At 41.9% G+C, this 20,840-nt stretch overlaps 1 protein-coding gene across 3 annotated transcripts in view; it reads left to right on the forward strand.

Annotated features, from left to right (window-relative positions):
- Positions 1–20,840, forward strand: part of CHLSN (cholesin) — a 141,649-nt gene that overhangs the window by 97,719 nt on the left and 23,090 nt on the right. For all 3 annotated transcript variants that reach the window (XM_081889403.1, XM_081889405.1, XM_081889404.1), the window contains one exon: positions 13,797–13,984. In XM_081889403.1, coding sequence (XP_081745529.1) covers positions 13,797–13,984 — 188 coding nt within the window. The remainder of the gene's footprint in view (positions 1–13,796; positions 13,985–20,840) is intronic.

The following is a 20,840-nucleotide window of genomic DNA, read 5'->3' on the forward strand; positions in this document are numbered from 1 at the left end:
TAGAAATTCAGGATCAGCCAATGCATCTGGGGAGAATAAAGCTGTACCTTTTCTTTTCCCTTATTCAGAAGCACTGTGCTCCTGAAGTTGCTGGGGTAGGGTGAAAAGAGTGGGAAGGGGTTGGGGCTCTCAAGGGCACATAACATTGGTGTTTTAAAGTTGAATGTCTGTTCACATTTTGTTATGGCTGCTTAAGAAAACACAGGTGTAAAAACTTTGTCTGCAGCAAACACAAGCAATAATAGCTACGGTAAACTTGGGGCACGGGACGCGGGTGGCGCTGTGGGTTAAACCACAGAGCCTAGGACTTGCCGATCAGGAGGTCGGTGGTTTGAATTCTCATTGTTCGGTCCCAGCTCCTTCCACCTTGGCAGTTCGAAAGCACGTCAAAGTGCAAGTAGATAAATAGGTACCGCTTCGGCAGGAAGGTAAATGGCGTTTCCATGCACTGCTCTGGTTCACCAGAAGTGGCTTAGTCATGCTGGCCACATGACCCAGAAGCTGTACGCCAGCTCCCTCGGCCAATAAAGCGAGATGAGCGCCGCAACCCCAGAGTCGGCCACGACTGAACCTAATGGTCAGGGGTCCCTTTACCTTTACTTTAAACTTGGGGCACAGGCCATGACAGAGTTTTGCATCTACAAAAGTTAAGGTGTCTGGAGTCCTCCCAGCACAGTGCTTTGCACCATGCCCAGCCATCCTGTAAACAAAGTTTTTATAAAACTAAAGGGCGTGTAGAGAGGCATGAAATATAGGTCCCATGGCAAAAGACCCAGGCCCACTAGGCCACTCCCTAAACAATATTCCTGAGAAAACACATTTGAAGTGTGCAGATGCTCCCACTCTGTATCATGATAAGGTCCACCTTAGCAAACTAGGTGATGAGAAGCAATATGAGAGATAGGGCATGGTCTGCCAAGCACTCCTGATGGGTAACATATTCCTGTTTCAGTCTAGTTTGCTTGGGGCTCGCCTGTGACCTATTGTAACAAATGGAAGTTGTTTTACAGTCACAGTTTGGAGAACTTGCATCCATGTACAGATGTCATATTTAGGGGTGAAACTGTTGCCTTCAAACACCCCTTCAGAGGAAGCTTTATATTTCTATCATTCCTTGGAAAGATACATATTGCAATTTCTTTAGCAGTCTTTTTTCACTTTTCTGTACCCTGGATATGTTGTCAGTTCCCAGATTGGGTAGCTCCATACACCACTAGTTAGGCTTTGTTTATTAATTAAAATTCTGGTGTTTATAATTCAGTATAATCTCTGCTTCTTATTAATGAGACTGATTGGTAACTCCTGGCTGCCGCTTCTTTTGTACTGTTTAAGATCCTGCTGCCTCTGGCAATATGTTTTATTTGATTGATTATGTTTAATTGTATTTTTAAGTTTTTGCTGGATGCCACTTTTTAATAAGAAAAAATGTGGCTTATATAAATAAATACACGCACAAATTACTCATATACAGACGCTTCTTGTTCTCCATACTGAAGCCATTCGTTTCAAAAGAGGAGGTGATACTGACATTCTACCCATTTTCCAGACAACATTGGCTGAAAACAAGCAGATGTTTATATTGTGGCCTGAACAATTTTCACATCTTTTGAATTTCCAGACGAATAATGGCCGTGTTAGTCTTTGGCACCGAAAACAACAAAGAATCCTATTCACCTAGGTGGGCATGAGAAAGTCACTTTCTCAATCTAAACACCTTCACGGGACCTTTGTGATGATAAAACTATGCTCATTTACTGGTATGAAAGGACTGGGGATGAGGGGAAGAGACCTGTAAAATTTAATTGATTGCAATCATTATTATTTTTTCCATGCATTTCATTTTCTTCTGACCTCTCTACGCGCAGCCCCCTCCACCCTGAAACTCTGGATATATGTGTTTGTGTGTATGTATATATCTTAGAATAACACGTGCCATAATCAATTTGTTAGTCTTGAAGGTGCCATACTCTGCTGTTTTCCTTTTTTTTTTAATATACACTAGTTATTATGGATGATTATGTGTTGTTCAGAAAAATGTTTAGTTCAGTATGAAGTGGCATCAATTTTAATTGAGTACATGCTGGCTGCTTCAGTGTGCATCGTAGGAGTAACAAACACATGTGTGTGTAGATGCACCATTCTCCTTTTTCTTTCCACTAGTTGAAAGTTTTCCTAGCTCAGAAAGGTACAAAGGCTTTCATTTAAATTTAGCTTCCTGGAGAACATGTTTGGGGGTTTACTGCTCGAGTTGCATATAAAGCAACCTTTCTAACTCTCTAGCTAATGTAATTTCTTTCCAGTGTTTTTTCCCCTGCCAAGCATTCTGTGAGATATTTTTGAGGAAGGCTATTTAAAGTATTTTGCAAAGGATGACACTTGAAATATTTTCCTTCATTAGTTTGAATAGCTTATTCATTGTTCCTTATTTGTTAATTTATATCTAGCCATTTGGACCTGGGGAGAAAACAGCAAAGACCTGATGAAGAGAGCACAGCAGAGATTATATTTTCTGAGAATCCTGCGGAAAAATAATCTCTCAAAGGGCCTGTTGATGGCATTTTACCATTGTACTGTTGAGAGTGCATTAACTTATGGTTTGGGAGCTGCGCGGTCAGGGAAAAAACAATGTTGTCCAAGGTTGTAAAGACTGCAGAGAGAATAATTGTGTGTGCTCTCCCCACCTTGGATCAAATCTATGCTTCCAGGTGCCATAAGAAAGCTGCAGAGATAGTGCAGGATAGTGCGCACCCTGGAAATGATCTCTATCAGCTTCTGCCTTCTGGAAGAAGGTACAGGGTTATAAAGACTAGGACTAGCCGCCTGAGAATAAAGATGATTGTTTCATATTAGACTGTATCTAGGCCTACAAGGCTACTATTAACTCCACCCCGCCCCCCCAAAAAACCCATATTCCATACAATTTTTTAAAAATTGCCACACTCAGGAATAGTTATAAAATCAGTTTTAAAACCACAGTGATGAGTAATAAAATCAAGAACCAGCATATACCTAGGAACCCACAAATCATCCAAAGGCATTCTGAAGCAGAAAGTCTTCACTAAACATGGAAAAACTGGCAGTGAGCCAACCATCCTCTTGTGAAGGAATCCCAGAGAACCCAGGATGCCACCCAGAAAACCTGCTCCTTGTAGACAGTAGGCTCATTTATGATTGCTTGCAACCACGGTGCAGTGTGTAGTGTTCTGGTTTATTATTCTAACCAATCAGCCACATTTTCCTCCAGGCTACTCCATTTTCCCCTCCCACCTGGTTTTGCATCCCCGTCTGCCAATAGTCTGTTACCCTCCTGTGACCACTGAACACTCTCAGTCCACATTGGAGATTTGGGGGTTAGTTCTCCCTTAGGAATCTCCTCTAAGTTTTTTTGTACTTCTCTAAACCTTGGGGTTTCCTGCAAGTGTACAGATACCAGCAGCACGACTTTTGAATCCAGCAGCAATCAAGTTCAGCCCTCTGAACTTGCATATGTAAGGAGAAGCACTAATCTCTGAACTTAAGAAATATGGAAAATGGTTGTTTTTTGAACCAGTTATGTTTAATTTCCCCAACAGTAGATTTTTGAACCAGTTATGTTTAATTTCCCCAACAGTAGATTTTTGAACCAGTTAAGTTTAATTTCCCCAACAGTACAGTAGATTGATGAAAAAAAGAAAAAAGAAACATGAGGAGAGCCATCCTTTGGGGGAAATGACCATTTTATTGGGAAAGTATTACTATTTGGAGCGCCAGTCTGTTTCTATCTTAGTGAAATATGAGGTCTGAGATACGTTCATCATACTCAAGAGTAGATCATGGAAAGACCACTTAAATCAGTGGATCTGCTCTGAGTATGATGTAACATTAAGTATCACCTGAAACTCTCTATGAATTAACAACAGTGCAATAAATATATGGAACATGATGACTTAACATGGTTACAATCAGTAACATATCAGTGCACACACCCCAGGTCAGCCGAAAAATATTTGAGATTGTCAAATATTTCGGTAAAATACACAACATTTTTTGAGGGGTTTTTGAGTATTTCTGAAGAGCACAAGTGGGTGGAATGTTGCCTCCTATTCCCCATAAGTCCCACCCAAGGGGTGGTGGTAACAGATGGTGATGAGGGTTCTCTCTCAGGTGGTGAGCTCACCCCACCATTTGTTTTCTCTTTCCCCCAAATCACGGCTCTCTCCCCTTTGGTGGGCTTTGCTGTCGGGACAGTTTTATAGCTGCAAGGATGAAGAAGTGGAGATCCCATTTTGAATCAGCATAGCCCAAAGGAGCCTGGTCCTAAGTTGAAATGGGGCCATTTGAGGGGTTTGTATTCTGAACTCCACATACACATGGCTTTTTGCACTGTCTCTAGTTTTAATTGTCTTGATTTGATTTGTATGGCGGTGGGGCAGTTCTTTGGCAGAGCCTCAGTTAGTTAATTATCAGTGAGCCTTTCATCATTAATATACCACCTTGAGATCTGCATAATTTGGCAAAACTGTTTGGACTTCTTTTCAGCTGTTCTGTATTTTAGCTGGAGTATTGCATTCCCATCCATTTATGGGACTCAGGGGAAGGAAGGGAATAGCTCAAATGTTTTCTTGTCTTATCTTTAATAAGTGGATGGAGACTGCTTATGGACAGATATGAAAAAGGCTTACCAGGTGAACATCATCTTAGCACATTTTGATGAGCTAGCACCTGGTAATCTATATTCATGCACTGTATAGAATGAACATCAGTATTCTTTGAACTAAGTACAGGGCAATGAATCTTTCATTTATTTATTTTCTTTCACAATCTCATCAAATTGTCATTTACCATAAAAAATTTCACAGTAGCCAATAGTAGTCCTTAAGGGTGTTTGCAGTGTATTCTTTCTTAGATATTTCACAGTTTTGAGTTTCTTATTCATTCTGTGCTCCTCTTCTGAAGAATAGTTTTATTTTACTTATGTACAGTATGAGACTCAAGATGGATAACAAATCCATATATGACAACAATATTGAAATAAATAACAGTCCCCATTAAAATATTAACATGGGCGGGGGGAAGCAAAGTAAGAAAACATCAAAAGATAAAGCATAAAAATAATCAGCCAAAGGCCTTTTTAAATAGCCATGCTTTTAAGCTAAAGGTAAAGTACCCCTGCCCGTCAGGGCCAGTCATGACTGACTCTAGGGTTGCGCATTCATCTCGCTCAAGAGGCCGGGAGCCGGCGCTGTCCGAAGACACTTCCGGGTCACGTGGCCCCGTCGCGGGGATTCGAACCGCCTAACTTACGATCAGCAAGTCCTAGGCACTGAGGTTTTACCCACAGCGCCACCCGCGTCCCCATGCTTTTACTAGCCATCGAAAACAAAGCAGTGCTGCAGTTTGTTGCTACCTTCCCTTTTTGAGGTATTTCAAGTAATAGAGCACATGCTTTGAATGTAGAAGGGCCCAGCTTCAATGCCTGGAATCTCTAGTTTAAAAGTATCAGGTAACATATGATTGGAGAATACTTCTCTCTGACGTTCTAAGTAGACAACACTAAGGTATGCAGACAAATAAGCTGACCTAGCTTCATAAGTTTCTTTGCACCTTTTAGCAGTATGCTAATTCTGTTCCTCGAGCCTTACCTGTTCTGTATCCATAAAATCCAGCTTTCTAAATTCACTGTTTTCTCAGCTTAGACTCCTTAAAGGCCTGCTATGGTTAGGGCCCTTCATTGTAACTGGTGAATCCCAAGCAGTTTGCAAACTGACACAGTACTTGGCATAGCAGTTAAAAAATCCTTGCATATGTGACTCAGAGTTGCTATTTGGTGTGTGTGTTTTGCATATTTGTAGTTGCTGTGAGTCTACGGGGTTATTACCTAGTCAAAGTCTAATTTGGAATGGTGGTGCAAAGTGTGTGGCTAATTCGCAAAGGCAGATCATAGAAATAATGCAGCACAATCTGTTCTGTTATTCTCTGAAGAGGCTGTATTCCAAAATAAGGAGTAAGCAATATTTGTAGGACTGGCCCTAGGCCTGAGAGACAAACATATCCCACTGTTTTGATGCTTCTAAGAGTCCTGTCCAATAGCTACCCATATCGTCCATCTATTATCAGAAATACTCTTCCTCCCCTCACACTTATGCTCTCCTAGTGTGCACTCCATAATGACTTTCTTGCCACTTCTTCATAGGCATACTTCTCAGTTTGAAAGCCCACGTAGGCCCTTTGCGAGCTTTCATAGCAGTAAAGATTGTTCTTCTTGCTCAGGTAAACTGCAGGCATCTTTCCTGGAAAATTCCACATCAAGTTCCTCTTATAATTAGTTACTGATTGATGCAGCCTTAATAGGATGTTTTATGTGAGCCCAATAAAAGTGGGAGAAAGTATTGCAGTAGCATAACCTAAAAGCTGGCTTATGTACTAGACCAAGATTCTGATATCCCATGGTACCTTGGGTTACATACGCTTCAGGTTACAGACTCTGCTAACCCAGAAATATTACCTTGGGTCAAGAACCTTGCTTCAGGAGGAGAACAGAAATTGTGCTCCAGTGGCACGGCAGCAGCAGGAGGCCCCATTAACTAAAGTGGTGCTTCAGGTTAAGAACAATTTCAGGTTAAGAACGGACCTCCAGAACGAATTAAGTACTTAACCCAAGGTACCACTGTACTGTTCAGGAAATCCACAGTTTGCATCTTGCCTCAGCCAAGAACTCTCTTGAGTAGCCGCTTTCTCTCAATCTCTACTTCCTCCATCTAGGATGATAATACCTACTTTACAGAGTTATTGTAAGAATTACTGAGCTAAAGCTTATGCCATTATTTATTATGGCCTCTAGCAAGCCACCCTTTTCCAAATCCAACAGCTTCATTTGTGCAGTAGTGCTAGATGTCTGATAGGAAGGAATTAGTACTTGCTCCAATAATCCAAAAGTTGCCACTTGCTGGGGGTTTTTTTGCCCTCTCCCTTGTTGTTTTGGGGTTTTTTTGCTTTAAGCTTCTCTGTGGCCTCTGTGTGGACACCTGTGCAGAGCCTTGTCTTGGAACTTTCTGGAGCTAGTGCAATGTTTTGGCATTGACTGCCAAAACTCTGGTCATTCTTTTCTACCTTTGTATTTTTATTTTATTGTTATTCTATCTTACATTTTGTTATTTGCTTTATTTGGTTACAGTATAACTGCTGCTATGTGTACCTGTGAAAAAAAGCCCATCTTTTCTGAACCACTGTTGCAAATACTCTCCCAGGGTTTTGGATAAATGCATCTCAGAAAAAAGGCTGGCTCAGCCCTGAATTCAGCTACAATCTTCACTTTTGTGGAAAGAGACCCCCTTGTCGTCACTCTCTACCAAAACCTTAAATTGTGGGGAAACAGTCCACCAGGCCAACCTAGAACTGTATATTACTGAATTAAATACAATAATAATATGCCACAATATGCAGAAAAGTGGATGAGGGTATCATTAAGAGCAGAAGGCACAGAGCAATTAGTGGTGCTTGAAAAGTTATAAAAATATTTCACATTCTCTTAAATACTTATGCTAGGAGGCTTGAATCTGAAAGTTTTGTACGTCCTGCTTTAATGTAGTTGAAATACTGACTGTTCCCTTGTAGGTTACCTGGATGAAGGAATCCTTTACTCACTTGGGTAAACCCCATGACAAGGGAGAACAGCACATAGCTTGTATAGATATATGAATGTGATTATCTTCCAAACAGAGGTGTTTACAAGGGTTGGTGTTTTCTCCTGGGGCCTTGCTACAGAACAACAGTTGCTTGTATAGTTTTGGTTGTTTCCCACTGGGGGAGGAGGGAAACAGAGGAGGACTGCAAATAAAGAGATTTTTGATAATGTGAGGAATGTGGGGGAGGGAGAGAAGTGATAAGCATATACTGTAGTGGAGAGAAGGAAGGCCTATGTTATCAGATACATTCTCATGAAGGAATTAGTCTCATTTTAATTCAAACGCTTTGCAGCTGAGGCAAATACAAACAATTAGATTGTTCCACAAAGAAGACTAAGTCAAGTGTGTCTAGCTGTTAAAATAATCTTTAAGAAACAGTTTGGCAATAAGCAAACTTCTTGCTGTTCCCTCCCCACACCCACTTGGTTCTCGTTTCGTTAAATAGCATTCCCTAAACAATGGCTTATTGTATGAACATTCTGCATCCTGTGATACAATTATTTCCTTTTATTTGAGATCTTGTTTCCCCCCCATCTTCAGTTATTAAATATTTTGCCAACAATTGCAGCCCCTGCTTTTGATGCTTACAATCAATCCTAGTATCAGGTAAACCAGAGGTGAAACTCCTGTGGACTTTGATCTCAATGTGGCTTTGACCTCAGATGTTTTATCATCTCCCTGTGCAACATGTGACAGGTGAATCTTTGTGTCACGCTTTTGACCTCTGTTCAGTTATTTATTTAAAAATGTCTCTTTCCCCCATCTCTTTGAAAGTTGCGCTGTAACAGACTGAGGAGCTGAGACACGGGTGAAGGCAGAGTGAACATTTAGCACTAAGAAGCTGGGTTAACATCCAGCCAGGCTCAATTCTAAATCAATCAATTCTAAAAGGAATGGGCATCGTCTTGTTTTTCCTGCTTGTACTAAAGATTTACAGCGAGGGTTGTTACAGTAGCTACAAGTAGGGTGTGTGTAGGGCATTAGTCATAACCTCCAATGAGGAGGCTGAAGTGTGGTTTTTTATGTGTACCCTTAGAAATGGAATGTGGGAAACTGAGTTATTTAGAAAAGGTGTCCTCTGGCTTTTTTGCAGTTGCAGCGCTCAGGGCAGCTTGCAACTATCCACAAGAAACAACAAACAAAAAATCAATATAGCCACAAAAGCTTTAAAAAACACACAAGGCAGCAGATCAAAACCCTTTAAAAAAAATGATGCTAGTCTATTAAAAACACGCAACCTGACATGTCAGAACCAACATTTTGACCAAATAAGAGATGATTAAGAGTAGGGGCCAACTGAACATCTTAGAGAAGGGGATGCCGCTGTTTGGGCACAGCCACAAAGAAGGACCTCTTGCCATCCTAGCCATTCACTCCACCACCACTATCAGAAAGCAAAGAAGAGCCTCCCCCTTAGATCCTAATTTCTGGCTTGACAAGTGGGGTGCCACAGGGTTCTGTCCTGTGTCCATTGTTGTTCAGAATTCAAAATAACCTTAACAGATTGGAGAACTGGGCCTGAGCTAACAAAATGAATTTCAGTAGGGACAAATGTAAGGTTCTACACTTAGGCAGGAATAATCAGCTGCACAAAAATAAGACTGGGCACACCCAGCTTGTCAGTAGTACATGTGAAAAGGTTCTAGGGGTCTTGGTGGACCACATGCTTAATGTGAGACAACAGTGTGATTCAACAGCAAAAAAGGAAATGTTATTCTAAGTGACATCAACAGTAGTGTCCAGATCAAAGGAAGTAACATTACCACTCTATTCTGCCTTGGTCAGACCACACCTGGAATACTGTATCCATTCTTGGCACCACAGTTTAAGAAGAATGTTGACAAGCTGGAACGTGTGCAGAGGAGGACAACCAAGCTGATCAAGGGTCTGGAAACTAAGTCTTATGAGGAAAGGTTGAAGGGGCTGGGTATGTTTAGCCTGGAAAAGAGGAAACTGAGAGGAGATAGGATAGCCACCTTCAAATATCTAAAGGGCTGTCACATGGAAGATGGAGCAAGATTGTTTTCTCTTGCTCTGTAGGCTAGGATTCAAACCAATGGCTTCAAGTTACAAGAAAGGTGATTCTGACCAAGCATCAGGATAAACTAGTAGGGGCTGTTTGACAGTGGAACGGTTTCCCTTGGGAGGTTCTGAACTCTCCTTTCTTGGAGGTTTTTCATCACAGGCTGGATGGCCATTTGTCATGGATGCTGTAGCTGAGATTCCTGCATTGCAGTGGTCGGACTAGATGATCCTTCCAACTCTATGATTCTATTTAGTATTTTGTCAATTTAATCCCACAATTGGATTAAATTATTAACAGGGAGCAGGCGTATTTGCTGGATATAAAATATTTTGGAAGTCTAAATCCCTAATTTTAGCCTGATTAGCAACCATTATTATCAAAGCCTCAGGTGAAAAGCCCAATGCCTATATCTTGTTCCAAAGCAGCTTTCGTTGATGCAAAGCATAGTTGACCAAAAGAATGTACAACTGCATTACAGTATAATCAAATCGAAAGGTTCAGGGTAATAAGTGCTAGAGCTCACTGGTTGAAATCCAACTTACAAATAAAAAGCTGAAGCCCCAACTCATTTAAGAACGCCAAGAATAGACCAGAGGATGAGTGCCTGCACGGCATCCACATATGGCCCAGCATCTTTAATCCAGATTGCAGCTCCAATCAGCAACCGGATAACAGAGTTAGCCTTTAAAAAAATCTAGAGCTCAGTGTTTGTGGAAACCACTGTTAGTGTAACAAAAGTGGACAATTGCTAAAGTAAAATATCACTTTTAAAAGAGTGAACAGAAGTGGAGAAAACACACATCCTTGATATACTCTTCTTGTAGTTGAAATTGCATCAGAGAGGTTCTCACTTCTCCACAGTGAACCTACATTTCAGTTTGACTAGACATTTTACAAATTCAAAACAAAGGCCTCTTGTGAATAGACAGGGCCTCCAGCTTTACACATAACAAATTCCTTGGAACTAAATCAAAAGCATAGAAAAGTTAACGCCTCCCCCACTTTGATTGGAGTACTCTGCTGCATGATGGGACAAAAAGAAACAGTGATCTACAACTGTATGGCTTGGTCTGGAGCCAATTTATTCATCTCCAAGACTTTCAACTTCTTACTTCCATATCTCTCCCCCCACCCCATAAACACTACAATTGCCTTATGATATATGGGGAGCACAGCTCATCTTAACACACAACGTGTAAAATGATGCTAAAAGGGGCACCTGTCGACTCAGATTCTCTTTTAGTACAGATGGAGGAATACTATCAAGCCTGGATGCCTTGTTCAATTCACGCTGTGAAGTTAAATCATGGACATTGTGTTACATTTGTGCAGGTGTGTCCACACATGAACCCTAAAACATGCTTCCTAGAGAGGTGAGGCCTTTTGTGTGAGACAGTCACATGCTTCTCTGAAAATTTGTCACACCAAAGTATCATTGGACACACAAGCGACACATACGGTTATTGCAAGAAAGTAACAACGAAATTAATCCTAAATTGATAAATGCAGTGCAGCATGTACAGTGAGATGAGGTGGGAGTTGGAGGCACAGCATTATGGTGGTTCCACTCGTACCTAAAGGTTGATTTCAGAAAGCAGCATTCAAAGACGTCTGCTCAACATTTGTGCTCCAGGGTCCTGTAAGCTTTCAGTTCTCCTCCCATGCCTTTTAACATCTCTGTGAAACCTCAGGGTGGGGTCATTAGAAGATTTATAGTGATGTGCAATGAATGTGCTGGTGGCACTTGTCCCTGTTTTTCATTGTCAGCTGAGTCAGGTGAGGTGGTCCAGGTGCTTAGAACTGATAATGAGCTGAATGAAGGTTGAATCTTAACAGCATGGAGGTGTTGACAGGTGGTTCCATGCTTTTAATGTTTTTTGTATGTGTATTTGCTCTTTGCATTGCTGAATGTTATTGTTTTTGCTTGCGATATAATTATTCTAAATAGAGAAACAAAATTGATAAGAAGCAAATATCACTTAAATCACAGTAGGATTTAATTCTGAGAAAACATGCTGCTAGCTTTCTGCTGTTATGACCAAAGCAAGCCTATCTGTCTGTTTTTATTTTATTTCTAATTTTATTTCTAATCTATGTGAGATATATGTATGTATGAGATGAAATCTTCCTTGGCACCACTAAACTGATGTGGGTAACCCAAGTAAAAATGTTTTTAATTTGTAAATGAATATTTAATTTTATTTATCTAGGGCATGTATGTCCAATGCGTTAACCACAATTGACTTGGGGATCACTTGAGAATTTTGGTCCATCATGGCTGCTTCAAGCACCCCGCTCGGCCACCGGCTTTGCCCGACACCCAGTCAGCTGGCCGGCCCAGACAGGTGCAAGGCTCCTGCCTCCGTCTCCTGCAAGCTGCAGCCCCGGGCAGGGAGGCAAAGATGAGGTGTGTGGGCTCTGCATGGGCTGCAGCTGCGGAGGTGTCTGGTCAGCTGGCCAGCCACGAAATGGAGCTGAGGGAAGGGCAGCACGCGAGAGAGACCATGACGTTTCTCTTCCTCCCCCCTCCCGCCATTTCCCATGGAAAGAAAACCCTCCCCTTCCTAGTTCTGCATGGATGCTGAACTTTCCCCACCTTTCCAGCTCCAGCCTAGCTGCATTTATTCAAAAGTAAGACGCTGCCGCCCCTTCCCACATTGCTCTTTCATCTGGTAAAGGGGAAAGTGGACATTCTGGGGCGTGTTGGCTTCCCGTGTGCACCAACGGCCCTGTGAAGGGGCTGGTGTGGGGGTAATAATTTGTTATTATTGTATAATCATAATTTGTATAATATGATTATTGTATAATATGATTATTGTACAGTTGTACCTCGGGTTACATACGCTTCAGGTTACATACGCTTCAGGTTACATACGCTTCAGGTTACAGACTCCGCTAACCCAGGAATAGTACCTTGGGTTAAGAACTTTGCTTCAGGATAAGAACAGAAATCGTGCTCTGGCGGCGCGGCAGCCGTGGGAGGCCCCATTAGCTAAAGTGGTACTTCAGTTTAAGCACAGTTTCAAGTTAAGAACGGACCTTCGGAACGAATTAAGTACTTAACCCGAGGTACCACTGTATAATCATAATCTGGCTGGGTTTCTCCAGCTAAATATAATATGTTTAAGTTGACAAATGACCATGGGAGAGTGTGGTAGATCACTGCCATTTTTTCATATTGGATGGTGGATTGCAACCTGTTGGATATTAAACGTACCTCAGCTAGGGAGCTTTCAACATTCATTTTGCAGAGGTGCTAGTTGCGGCAAAAGCCACAAAGAGTATTGCGTTAAAGACTAAAAGGTTTATTATGGCATAAGTTCTCTCTCACTTTCATGAAAGCAAAATGCTGTCACACTGTAGCATCATGGGAAGGAATGGAAGCCACAGTGAAGATAATGTAGGTGAATAGGTGGGGTTTTGCAAATGAAAGCTTGTTCAGTTTTCAGTGGCTGTCAACAGTGTGCTGATTATGCTTTAACTCTGCCTTGGACTATTGTCTCTCTTTTATTTGTGTTATAATTTTAATGTGGAAGGCAGTACAGTCAAACCTCATTTGTTGAATGTAATTCGTTCCGGAAGCCCGTTCTGATTGGCTGCAGGAGCTTCTTGCACTTTTGAGTGTTCAGGAGCCAAAACATTCCAAAATGGAAGCGTTTGGAACCGAGGTTTGACCATATAAATAAGTTTTTAATAAATAATTAAAATTCAGTTTGATGGAATGAAGTAGATGGACTGTGGAGTGAGAAAAACTCACCCCTTACTCCAGGAGCAGGAAGCTTGTTTGTTTTACTCACCTCAGTGGTGTCTCTATATGCAGCCCTTTTCTTTTCTCCCATATAAGTGAATGGCTGCTTTTCATTCTGCACACGGGAGCATTGCTGTATGAGGTAAAGATGTCTCCTGACAGTGGGTGGTTCTGCCTCCATTGACAAGGTGGGAACAAGTATGTATCTGTGTGCTGTTCATAAAGAGATACCATACAGCCTACCCTGACGTTTTTCCAGCATTTCGGCCCTCCCCTCACATGCACCCTGTCTATCAACATAGAAACTGGGACATTTTCTAATAAACAGTAGATTGAGTATTGTACTTTTGTTATTCAGGAAAATAAACCGGAGGAGGATTCAGATGAAGAACTTTCTCCAGAGGAAAAGAGGACATTGGAAAGAAAGCTGAAGAAAGAGCGCAAGAAGGAAGAAAAGAGATTAATGCGAGAAAAAGGGATCGTAGTTAAGAAAGTAGAACCTAAGAAACCATCACCGTCAGAGTTGGCACTAAACTATTTAACTAGGTAAGTTCAATAGCTTTGAAGATTCCTCAAGAGTTGTTGGCTTCCATCTGTCTCAGAAGACAATGGAGTGTGCCTTTGGGGTGAATGTTCAGAATATGTCATCTGTTTTGAACTTGCTACCAAATTTTATTCCTGAAGCACCAAGTAGAGGCAAATTCCAGTTATTTCAATGAAACTTGTTTCCAGGAAGTTTAGGATTAGGTTTAAATGGTGATAACTTCAACAGGTTGGTTAAAGTACAAGTTCTTAGAGTTAAGGTTAATATTGGGAGACCTACTTCAGTTGGTGTAGGACTGATGCAAGCCAGACTTTCTGACAATCCTTTCAACAAGAGCATATAAAATCTATGCATAGAGTGATACAAAATGAATGATTGGGTTACAAATTGTCTCCTTATGCTCTCCTAAATGGCTTTCTTTCTTTCTTAACTTGGTGGCCCCATATGCATATGCACAATATCACAAACCACTTGTGATCACAAACCACTTGTGATCACAATATCACAAACTCCTTGCAATTTCAAAAGCAGCGTCCCATGTGGCAGTATGAGGAGTGGGACTTGTGTTGTAGAAAAGCAAATTTAAATCCCTCATGGGCTCATGGAACTGGTTCTGTGTATGGATCCCGGCCTATTTTCTCCTCCCAAATTCCTGGTTTATTTTGTATAGTTGTCTCCCACTCTCAAGCTGGCATTTGTAGGATACACAGATAGCCTCCCATCCAGGTAGTGACCAACCACAGATCTGCTTAGTTTCAACATGGTTGTTGTAGCACATACATGGTCTGAAATTAAGTGGGAACCCTTGTTCAGCAAGTAACTGCAGGGAAGTTGAGTGCTGACATTTCCCTTAACCACAGTTAATGCAGAAGAGGCAATTCACTCGCAAGAGGGAATGAGAATGGGAAGGGGTAGGGTGTAAATCTGGATGCTGGCTCTCAGTTTCTGAATAGTACTTAGGAGGGAGGCAACGTCATGTCTGCACTGATTCCATAACAAGGTGACATAAAGCAGGCGAAACCAATTATATTCAGGCCAGACGTCCTCCTGCAAAAGTGGGCAACACTATTTGTGCCTTGAATCCCAGAAGAGGTTTGCAAGTGAAGAAAAAGAGAGAGATCAGAAACCCTAAACCAGACCTTTAGAAACACATATCAAAGCAGCAATAAACCAAAAAGGTTGCAGCACACACTTTGAACATTCACACAACCTTTGTGCAGTTAGTTATTTTGTATTTAATAAGATGATTAAATGGAGAGAAGTCATTGTTTTTCCATATGCACTTAAATTGCATGAAGTGTCTTAAAGTCATGCAGCTTTAATGATTCGAGGCAAAGTATTACATGACATTTGGTTGATAGAAAAGAGCTAAAAGGGTTGTACATTTTAGAAAGTTTGGTGAAGAACAAAGCCTTATATTTGAATACCAGGGTTTTATAATTATATGCCAGGGTAAGTGAGTGGTTCCAGACTTCAAATAATGATTTACTGTAATTAGATATTGGGCCGGGGGGGGGGGACAACTTAAAATTCCAGTAGGGGATAAAAGGGAGAGGGGGTGGTTAAAAGTAAAAAGCTTCCATAACAGGCTACAGCCAATTACAGGACCCAGATAAACACAAAGGTGGTGTTTATTTTTTCCCAACAGCAACCCAGTTTCCACTCTAAAATCCAGAAAACTAGCATGTTACAAAATATAGGTTACCACTTGAAATAGCTCCAGTATCAGATCTCCAGCAGTACTTAGGACTAAAACACACAGGCAGGCTAAATGGTTGCTTATAACTTTTTAGTGTGGAGGGAGGAAATTAATTGCCTTCCAAGCTGGGGGAACGTGTGTTTTTTGTGACATAACCCTCATAATGGAGTGATAGCAAAATGACAGCAATATTCTCAATATGGAGCATAGCTGGGATTCTTCACTATTGTTTGAAATGGCAATTGGATGGGCAAGTTATATGCCATCTGCTCAAAAAGTACTCTGGAATGTACCGGTAAGTGATTACTGCAGTATTAGCAGTCAGGTTTGACGAATAAAGGATGAAACTGTGGCCTCTTTTAGTCAACGTTTTATCTATTTTGAATATAGTCCTATTTTGAGGACTATTTTGAGTATAATTTTCAACTGACATTAAACAGGAAATCACTCATAACCAGTGTTCGAAACTCCCATTGTTTTAGGCGCATTTTGCGACAGGGAATTTCATTAGCATGAGCAGTTTCTGAGTTCTGGACTCAGTACTGCACCTAAGATTTCAGATTAAAACTGCAGAGTGGAAGGAAAGGGAGAACCTTTTTCTGCCTCTCCACATCCGGCTTCTCTCTAAAGACTGGAGAAGAGACGCTCTTAAGAATATTAGGGGAGTGCGCAGGGAAGGACTAGACCATATGAAAAATGAACATAATATTTTAACTGCAGTTCATTCATTTTCAGCTTTGTATTTTTGTTATAAAAAAGTGCGCCTAGACATTCCGCTGATGTGCTAATAACCTAGGTTTAAGAAAGCTCCTAGATTTCATATCTCAATTTCTAACACTGCTCATAACATATTAGGATTGGCTGGCATTGTTACATCTTGGGAGACAATGGAAGAGTGTACCTTTGGGGTGAAGTCAAACTATGGGATAGTTCCATGCCTGCTGTCGCTATAGAAACCGATACGGGAGAGATAGGTTTTGTTGCAGCTGTGGCATATAAAGGCATTTGGTTGTGCTGATGCAGGTGTACCATGGCATTTTCACAATTTTAAAAAAATGCCATGGTACACCTGCATCAACACAACCAAACGCCTTTATATGCCACAGCTGCAACAAAAAACCTATATCTCAACAAAAGAGGTTTAAAGACTCTCTCAAGGCAAATCTAAAAAAATGTAGTATGAACACTGACAACTGGGAAACACTGGCCTGCGAGCACTCCAGTTGGAGAACAGCCTTTACCAAAGGTGTCATGGACTTTGAAGACACTCGAACTCAGAACGCAAGGGAGAAATGTGCTAAGAGGAAGGCATGCTTGGCAAATCTACACTGTGATCAACTCCTACCCCGGAACCAATGTCCCCACTGTGGAAGGACGTGTGGGTCCATAATTGGCCTCCACAGTCACTTACGAACTCATTGTTAAAACCGTGTTTATGGAAGACAATCTTACTTGGCTACGAGTGATCACCAAAGAAGAAGAAGACCATGGCATTTATTCTTTCTGCGCTCCTCCCGGCGGTCATTCTTCCTCACTGCTGTGAATACACAACTTGACTGTCTCCAGGTGCTGTAGTAGTCTGTAAGGGATTTCCCCATGGTGGGGTTAATGTTGCCAATCTTCATGTCACTTTTGCAGACATCTTTGTAACACAGAATTAGTCTGCCAAAGAACCAGGTGCCTGAAGCCAGTTCCCCGTGGAGCACTTCCTTGGGGATCCTGCCATCTTCCATCCTGTGGACATGACAAAGCCAACGTAGACGTAGCTGAGGCAGGAGTTTGAACATGTTGGGAATGTGGGCTTGGGAGAGCACATCATTGTTTGAGGTTCTGTCCTGCCATGTGATGCCCAAAATCTTTCTGACGCGGCACACATGGAGGGCATTAAAGCATTGCTCCTGGCGGGAGTAAGTTGCTCATGTCTCACTACAATGAAGCAGTGCGCTCAACATTCAAGGCTGGTAGACCTTCATCTTGGTATTGGTCGTTAGCCTAACCTTCTCCCATGCTGTTCTGGAGAAAACACAGCCCTGTTCCACACTGCTCTTTAAAGGGAAGGCATCCAAGGATGAGCTGTCATAGTGGAAGGTGCTACACATGTTCTTGTGGAAGGACAACCGTCTTATGGCGCTTAGGTGGGCATACTATCATACTGAGTAATGAAGCGTCCTTTTCAGTTGACGATGTCAAAGTCCTTTGTCAAGTCTTTGGAGGTGATGTACGAGGGGCGACTCTGCTCTCAGCATTTCTCCTGCAGCTGACGCAGTGTGAATATCAAGTTGACTGTTGACCTCTGAGCTTTAAACCTGCTTTGTGACTCAGGATAAACCCTGTCAGTGAGTAACTGTAATTTGTTGAGAACTACATGGGCGAAGACTTTCCCCACAGTAGTCAGCAGGGAGATTTTTCGGTAGCTGTTGCAGTCATAGTGGTCACCTTTGTTCTTGTAGAGGGCCGGAATGCTGGAGTCGCACTTGTCTTGTGGCACAGATCCTGTTTCCCAACATTGCAAGGGAAGGCCGTGGAGGTGCATCATGAGGGAGGAGTTGAAGCTGGCTTTCAGCACTTCACTTGAGATTCCTTCCTGTCCTGGGGCTTTATCACATGCCTGATAGTTAAGCCAGAGTCTGGATGCTGTCAACTGCTGTGTCAGCAATCATGTTTTTCTGCAAGTGCTGTTCTTGATAGTGCTCATCTGCTTGCTGCAGTCTGTGATGATCTCTCCAGACAAGGTTTTCAGTGGTACGGTTTTCCTGACTATTGGTCCAAAGGCTTTCTTCATGCCTTCATACATTTTGCGAGTTGAATGCTCTGACACAGCTTTAGCCAATAATCATTGGCATACCGTCTGGCAATCCTCTGGGCCTCACTCCTTGCCTTTCTCAGTGCAGACTTTAAACAGGAAATCACTCATAACATAATGGGATAGTCATTACAAATTTCCATGGTTGAAGGAAACACCTTAAAGTGACTTCCGATGCTAATAGCACCTTGTAATTGAAGGAGTGTGAATACCTGCAGTATAAAGAGCAGATTAATGAAAGAACTTAGTCATGCATGATTATTTAGATGAGAATCCACCTAGCTTTTCAGAAGCCATGTCAAGCAGCAGCTTTCCACAAAGAAAGCCAACTGGAACCTGTGTTTTGGTATAACTAATGCTAAAAGGGTGGTGTATAATTTTAATAATAAACAATAAATAAAATAAAATAATATGATGAATTAAGTTGCGTAGTGTGGTGTTTGTTCATTCCAGGTATTGTTCACGATTACTTGTGTTTAGTTATTAAGCAGAAATATCTGGCATTGCTTTCTATTGGCATCATAATCTTTGTGTTGTTGAGCTACACTAAGTCAGTTGAGCCTTTGGAAGGGCTGAAGTTGAAGAAAAAAATCAACCTCAAAATTTTGAAAAGCTTCTCAAGTTATTTGGTTATCTACATTTATCTTGTTTTTCCCCCAAGAGGAGAAGATGGAAGACTTCTAAGAACTGATCCAGCTAAGACTTCCTTATTTGGGGGGGGGGTATTTTCAGGAATGAGAAGACTGATAATTCTGCTTTTGATGTAGAAGAAAACAGGAAATACTGAGATAACATTCTTAACAAGGAAGTAAAAAAAGAAGGGTTCGCCCACAATTTCCCAAATGTTCTGTTTACTGTTTTATTTGGGCTGATTGTTTTGGATAGATCCCTATGACAAGCATGTTTAGATGTTTTTGCATCAGCCGCAAAGATAAAAGTGAGTGGGTGGGAATTGCAAATGTTAGTCAGCACATGGTACCTTATCTAAAAATGGTCACTTCTGACCTGGGCCATGTAAACAACTCTCCAGTATCTGAAAGAACCAGCAGAGGGCATAATTAAGTTTTCTCCGGCTCCCTAATGAAATGAGAATATGTTTGTCCCTTAGTATGCTTTGGCCAAAATGCTCATAACAGGAAAATACTCTCAAAAGCTTCTGGTGCATTTTATTTAAATATTTCTTATTATTCCTCTTCAGAAAGTGATTCCTGGGTGGTATACAACTGAACTGAAAAAATATACTGTACCATGAATTGCCTATACAACACACCATAGAAAAAAGAGCAAGCAACAGCATTTGAAAATCCTGAGTTAAATTTGCTTTTTTTAAAAGTTTTAATCTGGAGTCTAAAAATAGTATTGGATGCCTCCTTAGGTTTTCACCATGCCCTGCTACTAATTTTAAACCTTTTTTAAAAAAAGAAAATCACATTTTCAAAATAATTGTTACATGCTTCCAGTGTTAGTGAAAAATTCCTACAGATGTCTGAATAGAACTCACTTTAGGTAAAGATGGTGAAAGGTGTGGAAGTGTGAATTGCAGCAAACATGTACCTAAATGACCTCCTTCGCAGCTCTGTGTGTTCTAGAGAGGTTCCTGTCTGTCACATTTAGCATGTTCTCTTGTTTCCTGGGGGACTGGGTGGCACTGTGGGTTAAACCACTGAGCCTAGGGCAGGGGTCAGCAAACTTAGCATGCCTCGGGCTGGTGTCTCCAGCGCCTATCGCGCAGTGGGCCGGAGGGCGGGGGAGCGTGTGCCCATATGCATGAGCACACACTATTTCGGGCTCACCTCCAGGTTGGAGGAGCACCGGAAATAGCTTGTGCACAGGCCTCCTCCGACCTGGTTGTGCACCGGAAATAACGCTTTCGCATGTGCACAAGCTATTTCCGGTGCACCTCTGACCCGGAAGTGGGCAGCCGCTCAGCGCAGCGCTGGTAAGAGCAGGCGGTGGGAGCAGGCGGTGGGGGTCACCGCAGGCTGGATAAATGAGTCCCTCGGGCCTTATCCAGCCCGTGGGCCTTAGTTTGGGGACCCCTGGCCTAGGGCTTGCCGATCAGGAGGTCAGCAGTTCGAAAGCACGAAGTGCAAGTAGATAAATAGGTACTGCTCTGGCAGGAAAGTAAATGGTGTTTCTGTGCACTACTCTGGTTCGCCAGAAGCGGCTTAGTCATGTTGGCCACATGACCCAGAAGCTGTACACCGGCTCCCTTGGCCAGTAAAGCGAGATGAGCGCCGCAACCCCAGAGTCGTCTGTGACAGGAGCTAATGGTCAGGGGTCCTGTTACCTTTACCCTTTACCTTGTTTCCTGGAGATTTATATATCCACTGTTTTCTCTGGGTGTGATGCCATA

This window comes from Podarcis melisellensis (genome assembly GCF_964234715.1).
Source record: "Podarcis melisellensis genome assembly, chromosome: 14".
Lineage (NCBI taxonomy): Eukaryota > Metazoa > Chordata > Lepidosauria > Squamata > Lacertidae > Podarcis > Podarcis melisellensis.